Raw genomic sequence first — 20,270 nt, forward strand, 5'->3', positions numbered from 1 at the left:
TTTTAAAACAATTAACCCAGCAGCTGATCCCTCATCATCTAATAATCCAAGAATTGTGCAAACGCCTTCTTATTACTATTATTGTGCTAAAAAAAAAAAAAAAAAGGGAAGAAAAGAAGATGGTGATTCACTGAAACCGTGGTTGGTTTCAAGGGTACATACAAACAAACCAAACCATGGGAGTGTGTGTATACACATGCAAGGTATGGTATTTTAATTGTCCAAATTGAAGGAACGATGCTCTGAAATGTTTGTAACAGAGGCCGAAACTTGCGAATCATCCAAATTGAAGTTTTCCTGACAAAATTTATTCACAGAAGAAACCCGCTGCAGACCCCAATAATCATATAGTTAACCAGTCAGTCCAGTAAGACACACTGCTGTAAAATCGTAGACACTAACAAACACAACACCTCCAAGGTACAGAGCGTTGAGCCTGAGATGGCCTGAACCAAATCCACTCGCTACCCAGCTCAATAATCAGCCTCCTCTTCCTTTCTCGCGTTTGGGTTTGGGCACAATCTTTGGCCCACAGGCTACCAACACTTAGCCGATGACTCACTCGGCAACACAATTCACGAACAACCAATTTTAACTCCTCCTACCATTTAAGCATCTGATCCTAACTAATGGACCCAAATGTCTGTCGATGGTACAATAAAAGAGGTTCCATATATCCTTTTGTTTTTCCTTCAAGAACATGAGCAAATACATAAGCCAGCCTAGAACAATGTCATATCCTAAAACACGACACGAGACGAGACGAGACGGGACAACATGGTACAAAGTAACAAAACAAAAAACCTAAATAGGTACTTCCATTTTTACAGGTACAATTGAAGTATCGACAGACACGCCCTGAATCCAGTCCTTGGCGCATATCAGAGCTTCCACCGTCTCCGGTCGCAATGAACACCTGTAACGATCCATCTCTTTGCCCACAGTATCGAACACTGAGCCCACCGGCACGGTGGAGACTGGGATTGACAAGATATCACGAGCCATCTTTGAAAGGGTTGGGTACTTCATTCTGTTTAGCTTCCACCACCCTACCACGTCAAATTCATGAACCCGAGGCAGCAAAGACTCCTCCAAGTACTGATCCAATTCTGATTTCGACTGCTGGCTCGTCGTCTCCATGATGTACACATCGAAATCCGTGAGCCCAAGCCCATTTGACGCTAGCAGATTCCCTCCTTGCGGATCCTCAGCCTTCACGGTACCGTTATTTGCTTCTTCGACATACGTTGGAGTCAGTGGCAGCGGGAGCGGGAGCGCAACATACTCCACGAACAGCTCGTGGATGCCCTCATCAACAATCTTTACATATGTGGCAGCCTCTTCGTTGTAGATCTTGGAGAAACTGAATTCCACGAGCTTCATCTTGAACCTGGGATCCATGACCACAGCAATTGCTAATATAAAGCAGCAACTCTTCCAATACCTGTCAAATTTCTCTTGCATGGACTTGGTGAGCCTGCTAATGAAGGGATCCTCGCTTCCTGCTGCACGTCCAAGCTCCAACTGAATCTTCCAAGCTTCATGGAAGAATGTGTTTGTTGTCGGAACAGTCGGGACCGTCAGGAGGTTAGCCGTCTCAAAAAGGGGTTTCAGGTACGTGCACAGTGTCTCCACCTGCTTCCAGTCTTCCAGTGACGGTGCCTCTTTGTAATCAGGGTCTGAAGTATCCAGACATGAGAAAACTTCTTTCAGTTCAGATGCAGCCAACAGCATTTCATATGTTGTGTTCCATTTAGTTAGGTCGTCGATGGCTAGAACTTTTGTGCTAGGCACTTGAAGTTGCTGCTTGAGCTCAAGAAACTTCTCCTCGTGGGATTCTGAAGTTTTCACATATTTCACACTGTCTCTAACTTTCTTAACCGTTCCGAACACAGACGTTAATGCATCTTGGGCAATGCTACTCAGACTTCTAGCAAGACAATTGCCCAGCAAGAGCTGACCATTGAGAACAAGAGGGTTCTTGACAGACAGCAGAGCTCTTAAATTATCAACTGCAGCATCACTCAAGGACTGATTTATGGTGACAGAGAATAACTTTCCCTCCATGCTCCAATCTGATAAACAAGCAGCGACTGCATGGCTGAAAGCAGCATCTGAATCTGGATAAGGTTCCATGATGACATTGAGAAGCTTCCTGTGCATTTTCCACTCACTATCAATAAAATGCCCGCTTAGAAAGACGTAGCCTAGTCCTCGGCAAGAAGACCACATATCCAGGGTGAGGCAAATACGTCCTGGCATTGCTTCAATCACCTTTTGAATGGACTGTTTTTCCCTGAGGTAGGTTGCTACACAATCCCCTTGGACAGTGTTGAAACTCACCATATCGAATCGAGGCTGAAGATTCTGAACAAAAGCAACAAAGCCAGGATGCTCAACAATGTTAAGGGGGTAATCATGCATGATTATCATCCTAGAAATCTCATCACGGCAGCGGTCAGGATCAAATGAAACGTAAGGTGGTGCAGTAGTTCTGTAACGACGTCTTGGAGTATCAGTACCTGCCCCATATCCACCAACCTTTGAAGGTGCACTAAATGGGCTGGACTGATTTTTCTCCTGATTACGAAGGACAACTGGGCAGGTTCCTTTAGCAATGTGGCGTTTAAGATGACTAGTGCCTGCTACTTTTGAGCCCGTACTGTATGCGAATGATTGCTTGCATTGCTTACAACATGCCCTTCGACAACCAGCACCAACTGTTTCAATGGTGAAGTGTTCCCAAACTATAGACTTCTTCTTTCTACGCTTGTTAGGTTGAGTTTCTGGGTTGCTAGGTGGTGTTTCTATATTGTTGGGCTGTGGCTCAACTGGGACAATCTGATTGTTTGCAGCAGCAGTAGGCATCTCAACATCAGCGGTGATGTCAGTGGGGATATCGGCGGTCATATCAGCGGCCATATCAGGCTTGATATCAGGGGCTGGTGCATCAACAGTCGGGGTTGACATCTTGAGGCCAAAAGAAGTTAAATTCTACTGCAGGCAGGATTATTCCAAAACAGAATACCTGGAAAATGGAACAGCAACTTCAATGAAGAACGAGACTCGATAGCCGACAATACATGAACACATAAACAGAACATGTGAGGTAGAGGTTACACATTATTAAAGAAGGTTGATATAAAAGAATGCGCATGAGAATAAAGGATCCTTCATAAGCACACACCAGTGCGAGGGCAAACCTAAAACCATGAATAATCTCAATTCATCTAAAATAAAATATATGTGGACTCGAACAAAAAGCCAAAATAGTACTACTTGCAATGTGTGGCAAAAGAAAGACCCCTGTGCATAACCACGACAAGCACAAAGCATATGTGGCATAATCTGTGGAAGAAAGTTGCACTAACAGACTTGACACATCATTATAACAAATCTTTAACATGTTTAAAGTGCAGGAAAACATAGGAAAGAACCCATAGATGATAGGAAAGAACCCATAAATGATGCATGCACAAAAGCTTTTCAATTCCAGGGAACGATAAAAATCATCTGTGCCCAAGGCATCAGCAGTATTTCATCTGTGCCCTGGTCAAAGCTACAGTCTTCCACAAACGAATGCCCCCATATTTAGGTCCAGGCATCACGCTTATTACCATTTCTCCTCCACCCTACTCCTATTGTTAAGACAACGCCTTTTATAAGTGAAGAAAAACCTAACAAGTGAAGCTGCAGGAAATAAGCTACAAAACAAACGTCTAGTATCAAACAGTCGCCTTTTTTTTTTTTTCCGTGGTGGGGGGAAATAAGAGAAGAAAACGTCCAAGGCAAAATTGATTGGGGCAACGGTTAATTTACTTAAAGGAAAAAAAAATTTCAGATGATGAGGCCACCTTCCCAGTGATACTAGTAAAAATTTGTCCCCCGAAGGCAAACAAAATATGTTATAGCAACTGTTAATAGACTCGAATGGATCCAACCATCTCAGAATAAGAATGGGCTGTGCCTTCTATATGTGGCAGTGAAGTGTTAAGTATGCCGCCACAATACCAGGTCCTGGAGTTCTCAGGGCCCAGGGCAGGAATAATATTTAATAATATATTGTTTATGACCAAACAGACCCTCGCTGACAGAATACGTTACATGGGCTAAAATCACGGCCCGTTACTAAAAAAGGTCACGAACAGGGTTAAAAAGGACATTCTGTATTTGACTGGGCTAACAACAGGTCAACAATCATAGACAGAAGCAAAAACAGATCTACAGATGGGCTTCAACAAAGAATCTAAAAGAACAGCCCAGAAAACACTAGAGACCCTCCCCCAAAGCGAGAAAGAACCGTGGTTTTGGTTCTTCATCAGTGCCTAAATAGACAAAGTCAAGACGAAACTCCTCTCTTGGACTCGTCGGACTCCTCTTTTTGCGAGGAATTCATCGGGCTACTCTGGTAAACAAAGTAATTAAATAATGCTTCAACTGAGGCCGGGAAAATAAATTTGAAAGATGGAAAAGGAAAAACAGAAGTTCGCAAACCAAAATACCAGACGCAGAAAGTGGGGGGAAAATGAAAGAACTCTTGATCAACTCTGTAAATCATCTGCCAAACAACATAGGAAGACGATACCGTACGACACTTTTTATCAAACATGAGAACCAAGAAAAAGAAAGGAAATTGGAGAATTAATGAGAACAAAAGGTAAAATCGGTTGAATCCACCGACCAACGAAAAGAAAATTCTAATGAAATCACAAGAAAGCGGGACAGAAAAAATGACGAAAATAAGCGGTCAGATTTCCGCGTTTTCAAGAAAAAGAAGGGAAAGTTCAAACCTGCACAAGAACTCGTTTTGACAAAGACCCAGATGGAAAAACTCGATTTTGAGGGGAACCCAGGAAGAAAAGCGGTATCTTTCAGCAAATCTAGAGCTGAATCGACAATTTGCAGAGGCAGATCTAGGGTTTCTGCAGAGGGGGAGGAGAGAGAGAGAGAGAGAGAGAGAGGAGGAGGAAGAGGAGGAGAGAGAGAGAGAGAGGAGAGAGAAAGAGAGAAAGAGAGAATTGGGCTTGAACCCGAGCAATCCAATTGGACCGTTTCGGTGTGTTAATCTTTGGGGTTGGTTAGGACTAAAGAAGTGATAAGATTCAATGGGGGAGCGATACCACAATTAAAGTGTATTGGATATGGACTTTGAGGTCCATTTATTGTTCTACTGTGTGAACATCATGCGTGTGTAACTGTGTGTTCTCCTCCGGCATACAGAACAAAGACTACCACACTAGTCTACCAAGTAACGTGCTATAATGGGATTTGTGAAAAGAATTTTGATGTGCCTTATCTGGGATGGTTGGGCGGACCACAGCCCACCTTTAGGGGATGGTTAGGTGGACTTTTTAGAGGGACGAAGGGCGTGGAGGGGTGCACAGGGTGCGGGGAGGGGTGGGTATGGCGTACGTGTAGCCCACTGGAGTGCTCCGTGGACTCTATTCCTATGGTGGGGGCCTACACTTGGGGAAAGAATCTTTTTTGAAAATTTTGAAATTAGCCCAAGGCAAAATATTTCAGAGTCCTGCTGAAGATATTGAGGATCTGGACCATATATGATAATACTCCATATGGGATCATGGGATGTGATGCCTCCTCATGTTTCACCGGGGAGAGTGGGTGGGATTGTCATTCTCTGTCTCTATCTCAATTCCAAGCACCATCACTCTCTCTTTCTCGCAACTACAAAGGCCCTTTTTTTTTTTTTGGTGGCAGGATCCATTGGTTCATACACCTGAGAGATAGAAAAGATTTTTCCAAGGTCTTTTGGCGTGTATTAGGTAGGTTGCTGCTTGCTTGACCCCAAGCAAGTCTTCTCCAATTAAAAATCAAGGTTTTGATGCCGCTGTAGTGTAGATCTTGTTATTAATTAAAGACATGTTTATTGTAAAGAGGGTTTTGATGGAGTCCAAAATTTTAGGCATACATTTTCTAAACATCCACAATATTCTCAATCAATTTAAAGGAAAGGGGGAGGAAAAAAAAAAAAGAATTGCTGGCTGACATAAATGGTCGGTACACAGCTTTGTTTGGACTGCATTTTTCTGGACTTTTTTTTTTTTTTGCAGAAAAATTACTATTGCGAAATTATTTAATTTAACCATGATCTGTATGCCTTCCTCCGCAGCAGCAGCAGCAGCAGCATCTGTTGCTCATAACAGCTTTAAGCACATCACTACTAAGGATAAATATTTCAAGTTTGTGAATCTTATTCTTGACAGGAAAGTGTATGATGGAGAAATAGTAGTAGCAGTGTATGATTTTGGATCACCCAACCAACTCTAAGGACATTATTAATAGTGGTGGTATTGGTCTCCTCGGACTAGAAGCAGCAGCAGCTGGTCATATACATAATATATGGTCCCTCCCTTTAGCAAGAAAGACTTTGGGCTAATAAGAAGGCTTTTGAGTTTTGAACGAACAAACAGACAAACAAACAATTCGGCCAACATTTAACCCTTAACGCTGACGTTCCTTCATGGATCACTTAACATTTTTTTTTTCTCTCTTTTTTTTTTTTTTAAAAAAATCGTAATAATGAGCTGGGGATATAGTGACTTAACAGACCCTATTACGTAATGAAAAAAAGATCTCAATAATTCTTCAGCCCAATGACTCAAAAGATAGCCACAGCCACTACTCTTCTTTCAAGACATTGACGGGAAGGAAAGGAAAGGGTTGCTTTCAAGGTGTACCGCTAGTATGTGAATACTAATGTCATCAGTTTATGAGGCTTCCCAATAAATATGGATCGGTCACGACCATGAAGGCTATGGCAAATTATCCATTTGGCCCTTCAACTTTTTGTTTAAGTAAAATTAAGCCTTTCAATCATTTTTTTCTGACTTTGAGCTCTCGAACTTGTAAAATTGGGCACCCGTGACCCTTTTGGCCAGTTTATCCGATTTTGCAACCGGAAGGCCAATTCACACGAATGCCAGTATGCTTTGAAGAAGGACATTTTTGTACGCATATTCTAAGCTAAAAGAGAACAACTCCTCATTCTTCCCTCCATTTTCCTAACACGAATAATTAGAGTGGAGTGCCAAGAGCTATTTTGGAATGCAAATATCATGGCCAAAGAAAAACATGAAATACAATTTTGCAGTAACAATTGGCCTAAAAAAAAACTTAAATTCGATGAAAAGGAACCCCCCATTTATGAAAATTAATTGCATGAACATCCAAAAACTAAAGCCAATAACACCAAATCTCGAAAAACCCCTTCACAATCCACCGAACTTATTGCAGCAATCAAACTGAGATGCTAAACCCACAAACCAGGAAAGTAAGAAAGAAAGAAACAAATAATATCTCTAACAGGTCAAAAATGAACGACAAATAAACCAGAGATAAATAAAAAGATATTTATCCCCAAAAAAAAAAAGGAAGAAGGAACCACCAAATTTCCTATATTCAATCATTTAAAAAGTCAGGGAAAGTTTGACAAGAAATGAAACTCAAAAAAACTCACATCAGGTGATGCACAAAACAACCGAGACATCCACCTAGCAGATTCGAATTGGAAATTGAAGCAAATAAATATAAACGAAGATAAATCTTCAAAAAGAAAAATCAAAGATAAACAAGCAAAAGACTGACCCACGACATCGGATCCTCCTGAGCCAAGCGTCATGAGTGAAGATAGCTTATAAAGCTTGTTCAGTCGTTGATGGATGATTTTGTGAAGAGATTGATTTTGTTCAGTCGCTGGTGGATGGTTAGGAAAATGGAGGGAAGAATGAGGAGTTGTTCCCTTTTTACTTAAAATATGCGGACAAAAATGCCCTTCTTCAAAGCACACTGGCATTCGTGTGAATTGGCCTTCCGATTACAAAACCGGATAAGCTGGCCAAAAAGGTCACAGGTGCCCAAATTTACAAGTTCAAGGGCTCAAAGTCAGTTAAAAATAGTTTAGGGGCTTAATTTAACTTAGACAAAAAGTTCAAGGGCCAAATGGATAATTTGCTCTTATAAATATGAGCATTTCCTCCAATGGAGAAGCATCATCAATCAGTAGTAATTCACTCGAAACAAGAATTATTATTATTTTTTTCAAAAGATCATGAAAAGAAAAAATCTAAGCGTTGAGCTGATTGCACATTTTTGGACAAAGTTGATGGACAGTTGATAAAGAACATTTAATTCTTAGTATGGTAACACACTATATATTCCATGAATTGAACATTATATTTGCGCTAGTGATAGGACTACAACTGAAGCAATTCTAAGGTTAATGAACAGAAGATTTTGTTTGCATGATAAGCTGAATCATGAAATCGTTTTGTACCTATAAAATGAAAGAAAAAAAAAAAAAGAAATCATTTGCACAACAATCAACCACCAAAAAATGAGATATTTTCTCTGTTGTCTGCACCACATAATTTTTGGTTTATTGCGCATGCACACTTTCAACAATCTTTTGTTGTCTACGAATATCATTCCCCTATGCTTAATAAAAAATCATTTCATTTCTAACCCATAGGGGAAAAAAAAAAAAGACAGGAAAATTGGAGCTTCGGACTTTCTTGTTTTGTCCCAACTCCCAAACTATTCTATTTTCCTCGGGGACCTCATATCGACATGCCCACTAGTTGACACCTCGCGACTTTCTTTTAAATTCTTCATTATGCAACAAAAGGAAAACTACAACCTACGTTCTATAATGTGTACGTGGTTCTTTTAAGATACTCCTGACTCCTGCCCTTTATTATTCAAAAACGGACAGATCTGAATGCGGGAAAACTACAAGGGCAGTTAATTGAAATGAAATGGATGTTCACGATTGTTCACTTCCTAACAGGGAATTTTTTTTTTTTATTACTGAGATACAACTTGAAAGGGGAAGAATGGGTCGAAGCAAAGAAAAGTGCGGCTCTTAAAAAAAGCGAAGCAAGAGATGGTTGAACAGAGCGTCCTGACTCCTGACTGGGGATGGGAAAGACAAAGTCGTGGGTTAAATCAAAACGACAGTGTGGTCTTTTAAATCGTTGTCTCGGGCATTATGTCTTTGTAGCATATGCACACAAGAATTCCTTGATATGCTGACAAAGGAGTGCATGGTTCTCCATGCAATTGTCCCCAAAAGGTACACGTACTTACCTGCAATCCCCTACACCATAATTGGTGCCTTCCCCTGCAAATTATCTTCGCTCTATTCCAACGTACGAATCCCTTCCGTCCTTCCGGTTTGGCCCCGCTTCAGCGGTTAGAAGTACTACTCTCATTTAGGATCCAATTCAACACAGAGCTTTGAAATTTTTTTATTACATTATTTATTTAGGTTTTTGTCAAGAATTGCTAGCTACGCTCCTAAATTGATTACGCCTAAAACATAAGAAGGGTTTTTTTTTGTTAAACCAACGAGTTAATTAAACGCCTTCGAAACTCGCATGACTTTTTTGTCTAAGATGAGGCTTGACTTTAGGCATGTAGATCCGAGCTATGATAATGCCAAAGTAAATTCTGCTGCTGCCTCCTCATTAACTAGTAGTAGTATAATTTAATTAATTACCAAGGTTGACTTTTTAAAGACTGGCCTCAAAATAAATACTCCCTCCCCTTTTTTATAACTGACGTTTAAGGTTTTGCATACCAATTAAGAAAAGTTTTTCATTGTTTAAATCTATACACTACTTTCCTTTTGTACCCTCATTAATTATCCAATTCACCCATGTTTTCTCTCATTAGAGTATTAAATACTAGGCCAAAAGCAATGCAAACTAACTCCCACCAATTATGAAAAGAGAGATAAAAGGGTAAAATTGTGAAAAAATAATTAATACTGCATGGGAATAATAAAACGACAATAAAAGTATTTAAGAGCAAATTTCTTAAACGTCAGTTATAAAAAAAGAGAGGGAGTACTATATAGATAGATGTCGACAGACTAAACCTTCCCTTCTTTTACCATTGGCTAAAATAAATATGCCGTTTCCAGAAATTTTTTTGTAAAATAATCCAGAAATATAGATTGGTTGGATATGTACTCCTGGCTGCAACACAGTTGCCGTCCTTCATCATGTACGTACGGTTTTATTAAAGGGAAAAAAAATTAAAGGAAAGAAAAAAAGGGGTCAGTCTCCATGCACCTTTGCTTCGGTGGCGTTATTGTTCCCTTGCTGCAGTCACAGCATTATTAATTTTTTGTAACGGTCTTTCTTGTTCTGACTCACCGGCAGAGCCTCGCTGTGTTTACAATTACAGCCGCCCCTCTTCAACTTTTCAAACATATTATTATTAATATTATTGAAAGGTTTTTTTTTATTTAAAAAAAGAAAGAAAGAAAGAAAAATTGTGTTTGGATTGTATTTTTCATGAAAAAATTACTGTAGCGATTTGATATATGTGACGGAAAAAGATAATAGGAAAATGTGATCACTAAAAACAACGTAATTTTTCAACGGAAAACTGCAATCCAAACAAGGCTTTAGCTTTTCCAAAACGTCCGTCAATTGCACATTTTTAAATATAAAAAAAAAAAATGGTCTCTCTTCCCCACTATTGTCTCCCTAAATGTTTCAGCTGTAGGATGGAACCAACCCTATAGCAAAAAGGTCTAACATCTCCAACCGAAGAATTTTAGAGCTACAGAAACTGGCAATGTACAAGAACCCTATTGCCTTATTTTATTATTCGACGATGTCCAGTTTCCTTTATGAGCATTTTACTAGTTAAGTGCCTCTCAGCTGTGTTCTAGAAATATATTTGCTTTCGCCAATTATACATTACCAGTAGTGCTTCACAAGTTATATTTTGATTCGGATAAGAATCAGTAGTATTACATTACATATCAAAGGTCCTACTTAATTAATTCCGCCATTAACTCGACGAGAATTCAATGAAATAGGTCAAGGATTCTTCTATTTTTCAGCTCAGATTTCGTGTTGCTTTGCCTGCAAAAATCTAAAAGCTTCTTCACTTTGAAAGTGCAGCTGGCAATTCAGAAGTGATTAATGATGATAAATTTAATAGAAATAGTGCTTGCTAAAATTAATGATGAAATCAAACCACAAAAAAAAAAAAAAAAAGGCATGTTTACAGGTACAGCCTAATGAAAAGTAGGTGAATTTCACTACGTACATTAATCAACTAAATTAAGTAGTGATTGCCAGCTAACTCAAACTAGAAGAACCCACTAGCTTCCATGAACAAGGCTGTATTGGATATAGAATACTACTAGAAAGTCTTTTACCTCCCTCTCTGTCGCTGTCTCTGTCCCAGCCGCCTCACACGCACAACACACACTAGCCACACCCACACGAACACAATACCCATTTCTTAATTAACACCATCAGCGTGCAGCTGTACAATTATAAAATGAACCCACGAACACAAAAAGAAGAAGAAGAAGAAGATGATGAATAAGATAAAAAAAAAAAAAAAAAGGGGGTCGGGGGGGGGGGGGGGGGGGGGAGGGGGGTTGGGCTTTGGAGGGAGGAGCACTTGAGGTGGAGGTGGATCTCGTACAGATACAAGCATCAGCGTCCATACCCGACAGCGAGACCTTCGTCCGGGAAAAACGGGGTGCATGTCATTTTTTACACACGTTCCCACAGTGGGTCACCCTCACATGCCGCCATGTGAGACCGTTGCATCCTTTCTTTCGTTATCCCCCGCAAACCCCATTTCCTTAATCCCCCATTCCCCCTCTAATTTAACAATTTTAGGCCTCCCCCCTAACGTGTTTCTGTCATAAGCATTGCTTTTTCCCACTTTCATCTCATGGAAGTTGTGTTGCACACTCGCATTCCAGATTCAGTAATTCATGTTTGCCAATGCAACAATATGCCTGTAATCCTTCTGAATTTTATGTGCGGTAGAGTGTTGGGTTCCATGAATCACCAACTGTATTTTATGATCCAGATTCAGTGGTAATTGAATACGTAAATCAATAAAATTGGCTTTAAGAAATGAACCACCAGCTGTATTTTAGAAAGGTTCTAGGGCTGAGGTTGAGATCCCAAGAGTTAGGGGTCATAATGGATTCCAATACTCCTTCTCGTTTCTTAAATCCTACCATTCTTTTGCTAAAAAGAAACTCTACAAAAAAAAAAAAAAAAAAAAAAGTGGTCTGTGAGTATTTGTTAAGATGAAGTTTCAAGTGTTAATATTTTAAAAATGTAAAATTTATTAGAGAATGTATATAATTATAAAGATGTGATGTAGGCTATCAAAAACAGTGCCTACCAATTGGAAAAAAAAAAAATCCTTTTGAAAATGCAAAGTTGAAGAATCACAAGGGAAATCAATTTGTTTTTGGTGTCGACTCTATGATTACAGAGACAAATTAGGGTGCATTTGATAAAATTAAAGTCTGAAGTTTGAAATCTGAAAACTGAAATATTAATATATTAGGTTATTGAATTGTTAAATATTAAATCTAATGTAATTGAGTGCATATCACATTCAATAACAAGTGAATAGTCTATTACTTAATTTTGAGAGCAAGTTTTGCCTAGAAAATTCAGTATCACTTAATTAATTTAGATGTTCAATTTTTTGTTATCAAACGGCTTGAATATGTTAGATCTGAATCTATTAAATTTAAATGTTAAATTGGGTTATCAAACGGGGCTAAGTGATAGGGTATTCACATATCCACTCAAATATATTAGATTTAATATTTCAATAACTTAATGAATTTAGATTTCAATTTTATCAAAACGCACCCTTAATTTCTTAAGCACGTAACGAAGCTTATATATATTGAATCGCAAAGAAAGAAAAAATGGCAACAACCTGATCGAGGGAACTGTAAACCATTAATACGGTAACGAAGGATAATAGATTTTTGACTTCACAGGTTGTTCATTATTAGTTAAGGTAGAGTCGACTTCATTGGCGATCAATTCGAAACAGAATCATCAATTTCTTTTTGGCCTTTTTGAAGTATGACGCAAGAAAAGGTACACGAGCGTAGAGGAACAGTGCAGAAAATAGCTAAATTGATTTGATTAATCACTATTTCAGATTGCAATAATAATAATATCAACCAACGCGTCTTCGAGCAAATAAATCCACTTTTCTCCATTCTTGTATCATGTTCATGAGTGACGGTACATAAAATTGCTTAGGATTCCTAACTGGTCACAAGTCACAGCCATATGCCCTTTTTTTTTTTTTTTAAGAAAATCTTAGGAGAGGAAAAAAATCTTATTAAAAAATTTTAGGAGAGAGAAAATTCATTACGTAAATAAAAAGAAAAAAAAAACATAGGAAAAGACACCATATATAGAAATTTATAAGAATTTTATGCCCTTTCATGTTATGTGAATGAGCAGTTACCTCTCAAAATCGAAATCATTGCTCTTATGCTATATTGTACCTTTACAATCATACGGGTTTTGCAATCTTGACTTTAAACCTCAAAAAAAAAAAAAAAAAAAAAAAAAGAAAAAAGAGTTCCTTCATATTGTATCCTTGAATTCCCATCAACTTCAGCAAAATAAGCAAGGTCATCGCTACCACTGATTAGCAAATTTCTTGTAAATATTTTCGTCTCTACATTTGATCTCTTGTGGATAAACATAAGCAATGCGCTACAAATCCTGGACATGTATATGATTGAATCCTTAAATCATGGTGATTTTGGAAAGATTTTTCGACAAATCAGTTGACGCCTTAGGATCAAAATACAGTTTTTCTATGTATACCCTGAGTTGTTTTGATTTGGTTCACATGAATCCCTCCACGCATGATCACTACGTCTAGTTATTTAGAGTTCACGGAACTTAATTGCCCTTAATGCTTGCTGTAACAACTAACAAAATTACAATCACAATTTTCATGTGATGAACTAGTTTGAAAAGTAGATATGCCATGCACCTAATCACGGATCTTTTTTAGAAATAAAATTTCTTTGAACATCATATTTTAACATCTAAAGGCTTGTGCTTTGTGGCATTAAACTTGACGATGTAATGTTAGAAATAAAAATTACAAGAATTTTTCTGATGGTTACTATAGAGAAAGAAACCCTCTACGAACACCTGTCAGGGCTGATGTGTCTTGCTTGGACCTTTCTCGAACAGAAGCAGAGCAACAAGCATCTTAGTCTAGGGTTCTCGGGGTAAGGCCAAAGCTTGAACTCAAGGAGAACTCTACTTCTAATAACCTAACGAGACTCGTACTCTAGGACGTGATAACTATTGCGGGGTTAGAGAATAAACTCAATATCACCACAATCTATCAAATTAAAGGAAGCCTTATCAATGGCAAAGGGTCGAACTAAGAAAGGTACAGAACTCAATACAAAGTCATTTAGTGCTATTGAACCCTTAAAATTGACTTGAGCGTTGGAGCTACCACAAGGAGTTAGTCCCATGGTTCGCTTGATTCATTTCGCTAGGGATGTGCAAAATCGAAAAATTTCGATTTATCGACTGAAATTTTCGAAATCGGTAATTCGGAATTCGGCACTGAAATCGAAATTTTCGATTTCGAATTATGTGAATTTGGTTCGAATTTGGTAATGGAGTTTTTGAAATCGGAATTTCCGATTTCAATTTCGTTTTATAATATATATATATATATTAATATTTATTTATTTATATATAATAATATTTTTTATTTCAATTTCATTTTATAATATGTGTATTAATATAAATATATATAATAATAGTTTTTATAATATATGCAATATAAAATTTATATTATATAACAATACATTTAACAAAAATGAAAAAAAGGCAAAAAAAGGTTTCTGAATTCGGTGAATTCGGAATTTACCGAATTCCGAATTGAATTCGGAATCGAAATCGAAATCAAAACTGGTAAATTCGAAATCGAAATCGGTCGGTAATTCATATGTCAAAATTTTGAAAATTTTCGAATTCAAACTTCCGAATTACTGAATTCGAATTCGATGGACATCCCTACATTTCGCTCTTTGCAGATCGAATCGTTTCTATTTAACCAGCAATCTGTTTAGATCATTCTCAGATCATTCTCCTCGGCTGACTTTTCAGTTACCATTAGACGCTGTTAGTATGCTTAAATCATACCTAATTTATCATGTGAATACACACACTAAGAAATATTATTTTATTATATATATATATATATATATATATACTTAGCTTATTTTTATATCGAAGTTTTCAATCACAATGCTCTTGTATTCCAATTGATGGGCTTACACGATCTGAACTTTGGAGTGCGCTGAAGGTTTTTGGAAGCTGTAAATGCAACGCCAATGGCTCAAATAATTTGGTGTCAAAACACTGTACCTTAATCCATGATTGTGTGGTTATGGAAAATGTGGCAGCGCGTGGCGATGGAACTACACGTCCATCAAGATGGACAGATCTGATGTGGGACCCTTGTCTCAAAGCTACAACAGCCGTCAGATTGTAGAGGCTACGTCCAGACCAAAATGAAGACGATCGCTCATTCTAAGGGTTAACTATTATCCATCAAGTCCCGATTTGCATTTTAAACTTTCAATTGCAACATTTAAATACCATATATTATGTAGGACCCAAAAAAAATACTATAAATTATAAACTTATGTGGTGCATTACTCTAGCTGAGTAAAAGCCATGAGTTCTATTGCGATATAAATGAAAACACAGTCATTTGAAGAATACCTTTTTTTTGGATTGTATTGAGAGAATACTTTTGAACGAAAAAACTTTAGTCCTTGGGTTTTTTGTTAACGGCGCATGGGCATTTGTTAACATATTTGCATTTACCAAACCTACTATGTATATACAAATAATAATTATTATTATTCTTCCTTGTATTTATATATTCTTTCTATTTAATCTTACATACCATATATTGTATTTATTTACATTTCCTAATTAATTTTATCTTTCTAAAAATATGACACCTAAAAATATATTTACCGGGTGCCCGTAGGGTACCTGTTAGATAGATCCTTAGTCCTTTAGTTCTTGCAATATATTTGATTGAAAAGACTCCCTTCAGTCCTTTTGATGAAAAGTTTTAAAAAAATAATTAGAAATTTTGTTAAATTGTGAATTTTTTTTAATGTAAGACTGTAAGTGAATTCTTTCAAATCCGAAATCTCTCACTTACACGCTGTCCTCAACTACTCTACCCATATCTTCTCCCAGTCATTAATTTAAACAGTGCAAAAAGTACTATGAATACTATGATATAAAGTCATATGGAGTTAAAATTAATGGTTTAGGAGACAAATAACAAATTTCTAACAGCTCAGGAACAATTCTAATTAGGGCGGTCGTAAAACTACCATTATATTATTGAGATCAAAGGGATTCCGGGTTATTAAATAGGGTAACAGAACAGGCTGTGGTGGAAGTGTTCAGAGAGTTTCTTTTAAGGCCCAATATTCTTCTTGGGATTGGTGGCAAAAAGAACTCAAGTCTCCCTATATATACATGCCATCCCTTCGTCTTCCCCTATACCTACAAATCTCTCTCTCTCTCTCTCTCTCTATACTGGTACTACTAGTGTCTTTACAGTAAAACACTCGTCTCTTTTGTCATACAGAAAAAACCCTTTTAGGGTTAGATCCGATATTGCGTGCTTAGAGCCAGTTAGATATGGTCCTCTTCGTCTTATTCCACAGCTTTCTTGAACTGCATCTGGCTTTATCACTCCATGAATATGATTCTTGCGAGACTTCGGTGGAGGTGACGCGATGATGGCGGTTCAATAAAGCTGTGGGATGATACTAATAGGATCAACAAACTTCTCGCTCCGATTTTTTGGCTTTAGTTTTTAACTGCATGATATCTCAGGTTTTGTTTCTTTTTTCTCTTTTTTTTTTTTCTGGCTTTCCCCTTCGTGTTCACGACAATAGTCACCGGCGTCTATAGTCTGGCCCGGAACCTGTAGATGCAGGTTTTGGATACTACAATATATACGTAGATGTCCTATGTTGTATAACCACAGAATTATTAGATTCTCAGCCTTTGACTTTTCCATCCTGCGAGGGAATGTTTTGTTTTTGTATGAAGCTAAATAGTTTCTCCCGTTATCAGTTATGTTCATCTGCAGCTTTTACCCCTCGAGACTAGCAGACTCGTGATCAGATCGTTTGATGTTCTGCAGATGAGATGAGGTAGCTTGTATTTGATGTTTAATTCAAAAGCTAATGCTCTTTATTTTATTTTTTCTTTGATAGCATACAACCATATAAATTAGGAATCAATTCTTGTTACAAAGTGCTCTCTAGGAACTTCCATAAATGGTTGACTATGTTTTCGTGAACAAAAATATGGTCTCACATTCGAGCAAACAATTAGATTTAGCAGGATATCAGATTTTTTTTTTTTTTAAAGTACATGATCCAAGATGGTCTTTTGGTGATATCTGTAGTCCCGCTTTTGGGATCCATTTCAGGCAGGCAACTGTCTCCATGGTTTAGATAGTTCTCCGCTCTGGTATGTATTCTCATCGACAGCTCATCTTTGGTCTGCTCATGAATTTTTTCTTCGTTCAATCAAATAGATTCACCGGGGGGTAATGCCTAATTACCCCTTTCTATTATCTTTATTATTTATTTATTTATTTGTTGTGGGTAGGAGGGGGAAGGGGGTGCAACAAGGGGTTGAGGTAAGGGAAAGAACTTTAATGATGCTTATTGGTCACCATTAAAATTATGTGTGATTTATAAGTTTTTAGGCCCTTCAATTTTATACAAGGACCACAAGGTTTGCATTGCCTTCTTTCATGTATGTAACTACCAATTCAGTTTTAGACTGGCTCATACATTAAGGTTATTCGTATGAATTCTGATAAAGCATTATTTGGAGACTTGGGTCTGATAATTTTTAGCCAAATCGATTTACTGCGTTATTTATGGACAATGGTTTCACCTAGGAAAAGAAAAAACCTGGTCAAATTAATGTTGCAGGAGAAAAGGGTTAAAAGAAAATTAGGGTTTTTTCCAAGTCCGGATGAAACGACACAAATACCACATTGTATTATTGCCTTATTTGAGCTGACATGCCTGAAGATCGTATCCCTGTTTCCTGGGTACGTTCGTTGAAGGTGTAAGCAAATAAGTCATCCATGTAATTAAATGTGTATTCAAGCACCAGTTACAGAGCTTGGGAAAGATCTACATCTTCTTTCTTGAAAAAAAAAAAAAACAGTAGAATCTGTGCATGGCACACTTGCAGAATTCTCCCATGTCCATTGCATCATCAGTCAAAAACCCAACCTGCAAACACTAGGCTGTCTAAACTTAACTAACAAAATTTGGTGGGTAAGTTATGAAAAATATTTTATGCTCCGATCCGGCCTGCAACAACATCAAAATTTTACTTGTGAGAATTGCGAGTCCTCCTGCATTACTGTGTTAGGCAGTATTATGTTAGAATCTATTTCTGTCATTTGTTCCGGTCTATGCTGGCATGGAAAGAGCAAGTCTCTTATAAAAATTTTCCGTTCTGTCATCGTAAGAGGATGGATCTCTACAATTCGTGCTGTAATAAATAGATAAAAGGGAAGAATACCGGTTCCCTGTCATGGATGGTTGTCTTCTGCCCCAACAAATTCAATCGGCTGCGTCTCCATTCACTTGTTTTAATTGGCTTCTGAGGCTCGTAGCTAATTCTTGTGTACTTTTATGATATGATGCATGGGATCGATGAAGCACCCACCACATGTGGTGAGCTACTATTACTTTATGAACTGTGTTTCCGGTAAATTGCAATCTCTATGAACTGTGTATAAATGGCCATGCTTTTGTTTGGTGGTAATAAGCATGTTGGTCCAAAGGTAAGCATGGGGGTTCAACATGTAATTAATTAAGGTTTGAAATCACCCACCGCATATCCAGGTCAAAAAGTTGCCATTTATTTGTCTGATACGCCATCTAATCGTGCTTTTGGCTCTGGAGCCTCGGGTGATGAAAAGTTAGGATTAGACACCATTGTCGACCCTTAATTAATGGGTGTCAAAAAAGCAGCCAGCGGAAGCCAAGAAGGCATCATCTCTCAGAATGTCAATGAAATTTTACGATCGAATCAAAGTCAAACCCATTATGATTGATTAATTGTTACTCCTCCAATTTTATATCCTACCATGAATTTGATGCTGTTTGTTCTGTGGTCAAATCAACAAATAGCCCACAAAAAAAAAAAAAAAAAAAACCAGGTAGGTAAAGATGATTAATTGCACGACGTTCCTTGAATAATTATATTTACGTGTATACGCTGTTAGTTAGTGTTGGATGAATGATAATAATTATGCAAAATTCAATTTTTGCACACATATCATCATGAATCAAATGGTAATAGTATATATTTATTAACAAAAAAAAAAAAAAAAAAAGAGGAGGGGGGAGGTGGGGGATGGGGATTGATTTCGCAATGACGGAGAATTAAAGTGGCTGATTCCATCAACATAGTGAGTGGCATTAACGTTGTGGCACTTTCGCATGAAAGAGGAAGAGGTGGCCTTGGTTAAGAATTCACGTGTCTTCCCGGATAAAGATCTCTAACAACACAAGTGGTAGTTGCATTGCTAATAGCGACAGCACTATTCTGTTGATCCGGCATTTCGGGACGGAATCATTGCTTCTTCTTTGGTTGTTTCTCTTTCTCTCCAAGCAAGTGTTGTTGTTTTTTTTTTTTTTTTTTATATTAAAAAAAAAAAAAACCGAAAGGAACGTGTGATACTCTCAGTAAGTAAGTTCTTATTCTACATGTGTGGTGGGCGACACACTTGAATATTCTGGGTGAAGTACGTACGTATTCTATTTTATTGCCCCATCTATTTAGTTTTCGTTTTCGTTTTATTATTATTATTTTTATATAGATTTATACTTCTTCTGAAAAAGCCCTCCCATTTAATTTATGATGAATGAATACACTTCTTCGTCCGTACGTAATGGAATCCCTTTTGGTTTGCAGCAATTCATTGTTGAAGAAGAAGGGGAGAACTCTTCTGGGTCGAAGAAGCTGAGAGAAGCATATATTGATGTACGTACATTGGCCCCTTTCCCCGCCCCTTGATTATTTGTCCGTACATTGGCCTCTTCCTCCAATTATTTTCTCATCATTGGTACGTACTCATATGAAGAAGAGGTACCCATTGCATTGCATTGCATTGCTGCATAAAAATTTAATCACATGTGATCTGTCTCTTTGTAGAATTGTTTGGTAATACATTAATTTCCAACTTCTTCATACATACAGCTCATCAGATTAGATGAACTATAAATGATTCACCAATAATGCGACCGTGCACGATCCACGCCACGGTCTTATTAACTCTGAGGTAGCCAATACAGTATATATTAATGTAAAGCACTGTTAGGAGGA

At 37.7% G+C, this 20,270-nt stretch overlaps 1 protein-coding gene and 1 long non-coding RNA gene across 3 annotated transcripts; one reads left to right on the forward strand and one right to left on the reverse strand.

Moving 5' to 3' along the window:
- Window positions 1-650: 650 nt before the first annotated feature.
- Window positions 651-5,127, reverse strand: LOC113692550 (zinc finger BED domain-containing protein DAYSLEEPER). Of its 2 annotated transcripts, none has more exons than XM_027210966.2 (2): window positions 4,791-5,127; window positions 651-3,028 (listed from the first exon to the last, which is right to left on the reverse strand). In XM_027210966.2, the coding sequence occupies exon 2, from the start codon at window positions 2,968-2,970 to the stop codon at window positions 805-807; it is 2,166 nt and encodes a 721-aa protein (XP_027066767.1). In that variant the 5' UTR covers window positions 2,971-3,028; window positions 4,791-5,127; the 3' UTR covers window positions 651-804. The 2 variants fall into 2 exon arrangements, with proteins under 2 accessions (XP_027066767.1, XP_027066768.1); XM_027210967.2 differs by lacking the exon at window positions 4,791-5,127 and adding an exon at window positions 3,855-3,989.
- An 11,183-nt stretch (window positions 5,128-16,310) lies between these two features.
- On the forward strand, window positions 16,311-20,101 carry LOC140008400 (uncharacterized). The gene is made up of 2 exons (XR_011815787.1): window positions 16,311-17,059; window positions 19,860-20,101. It is a non-coding gene; the product is annotated as an uncharacterized lncRNA (long non-coding RNA).
- Window positions 20,102-20,270: the final 169 nt, after the last annotated feature.

The sequence above is a fragment of the Coffea arabica genome, chromosome 6c (assembly GCF_036785885.1).
Source record: "Coffea arabica cultivar ET-39 chromosome 6c, Coffea Arabica ET-39 HiFi, whole genome shotgun sequence".
Classification (NCBI taxonomy): Eukaryota; Viridiplantae; Streptophyta; class Magnoliopsida; order Gentianales; family Rubiaceae; genus Coffea; species Coffea arabica.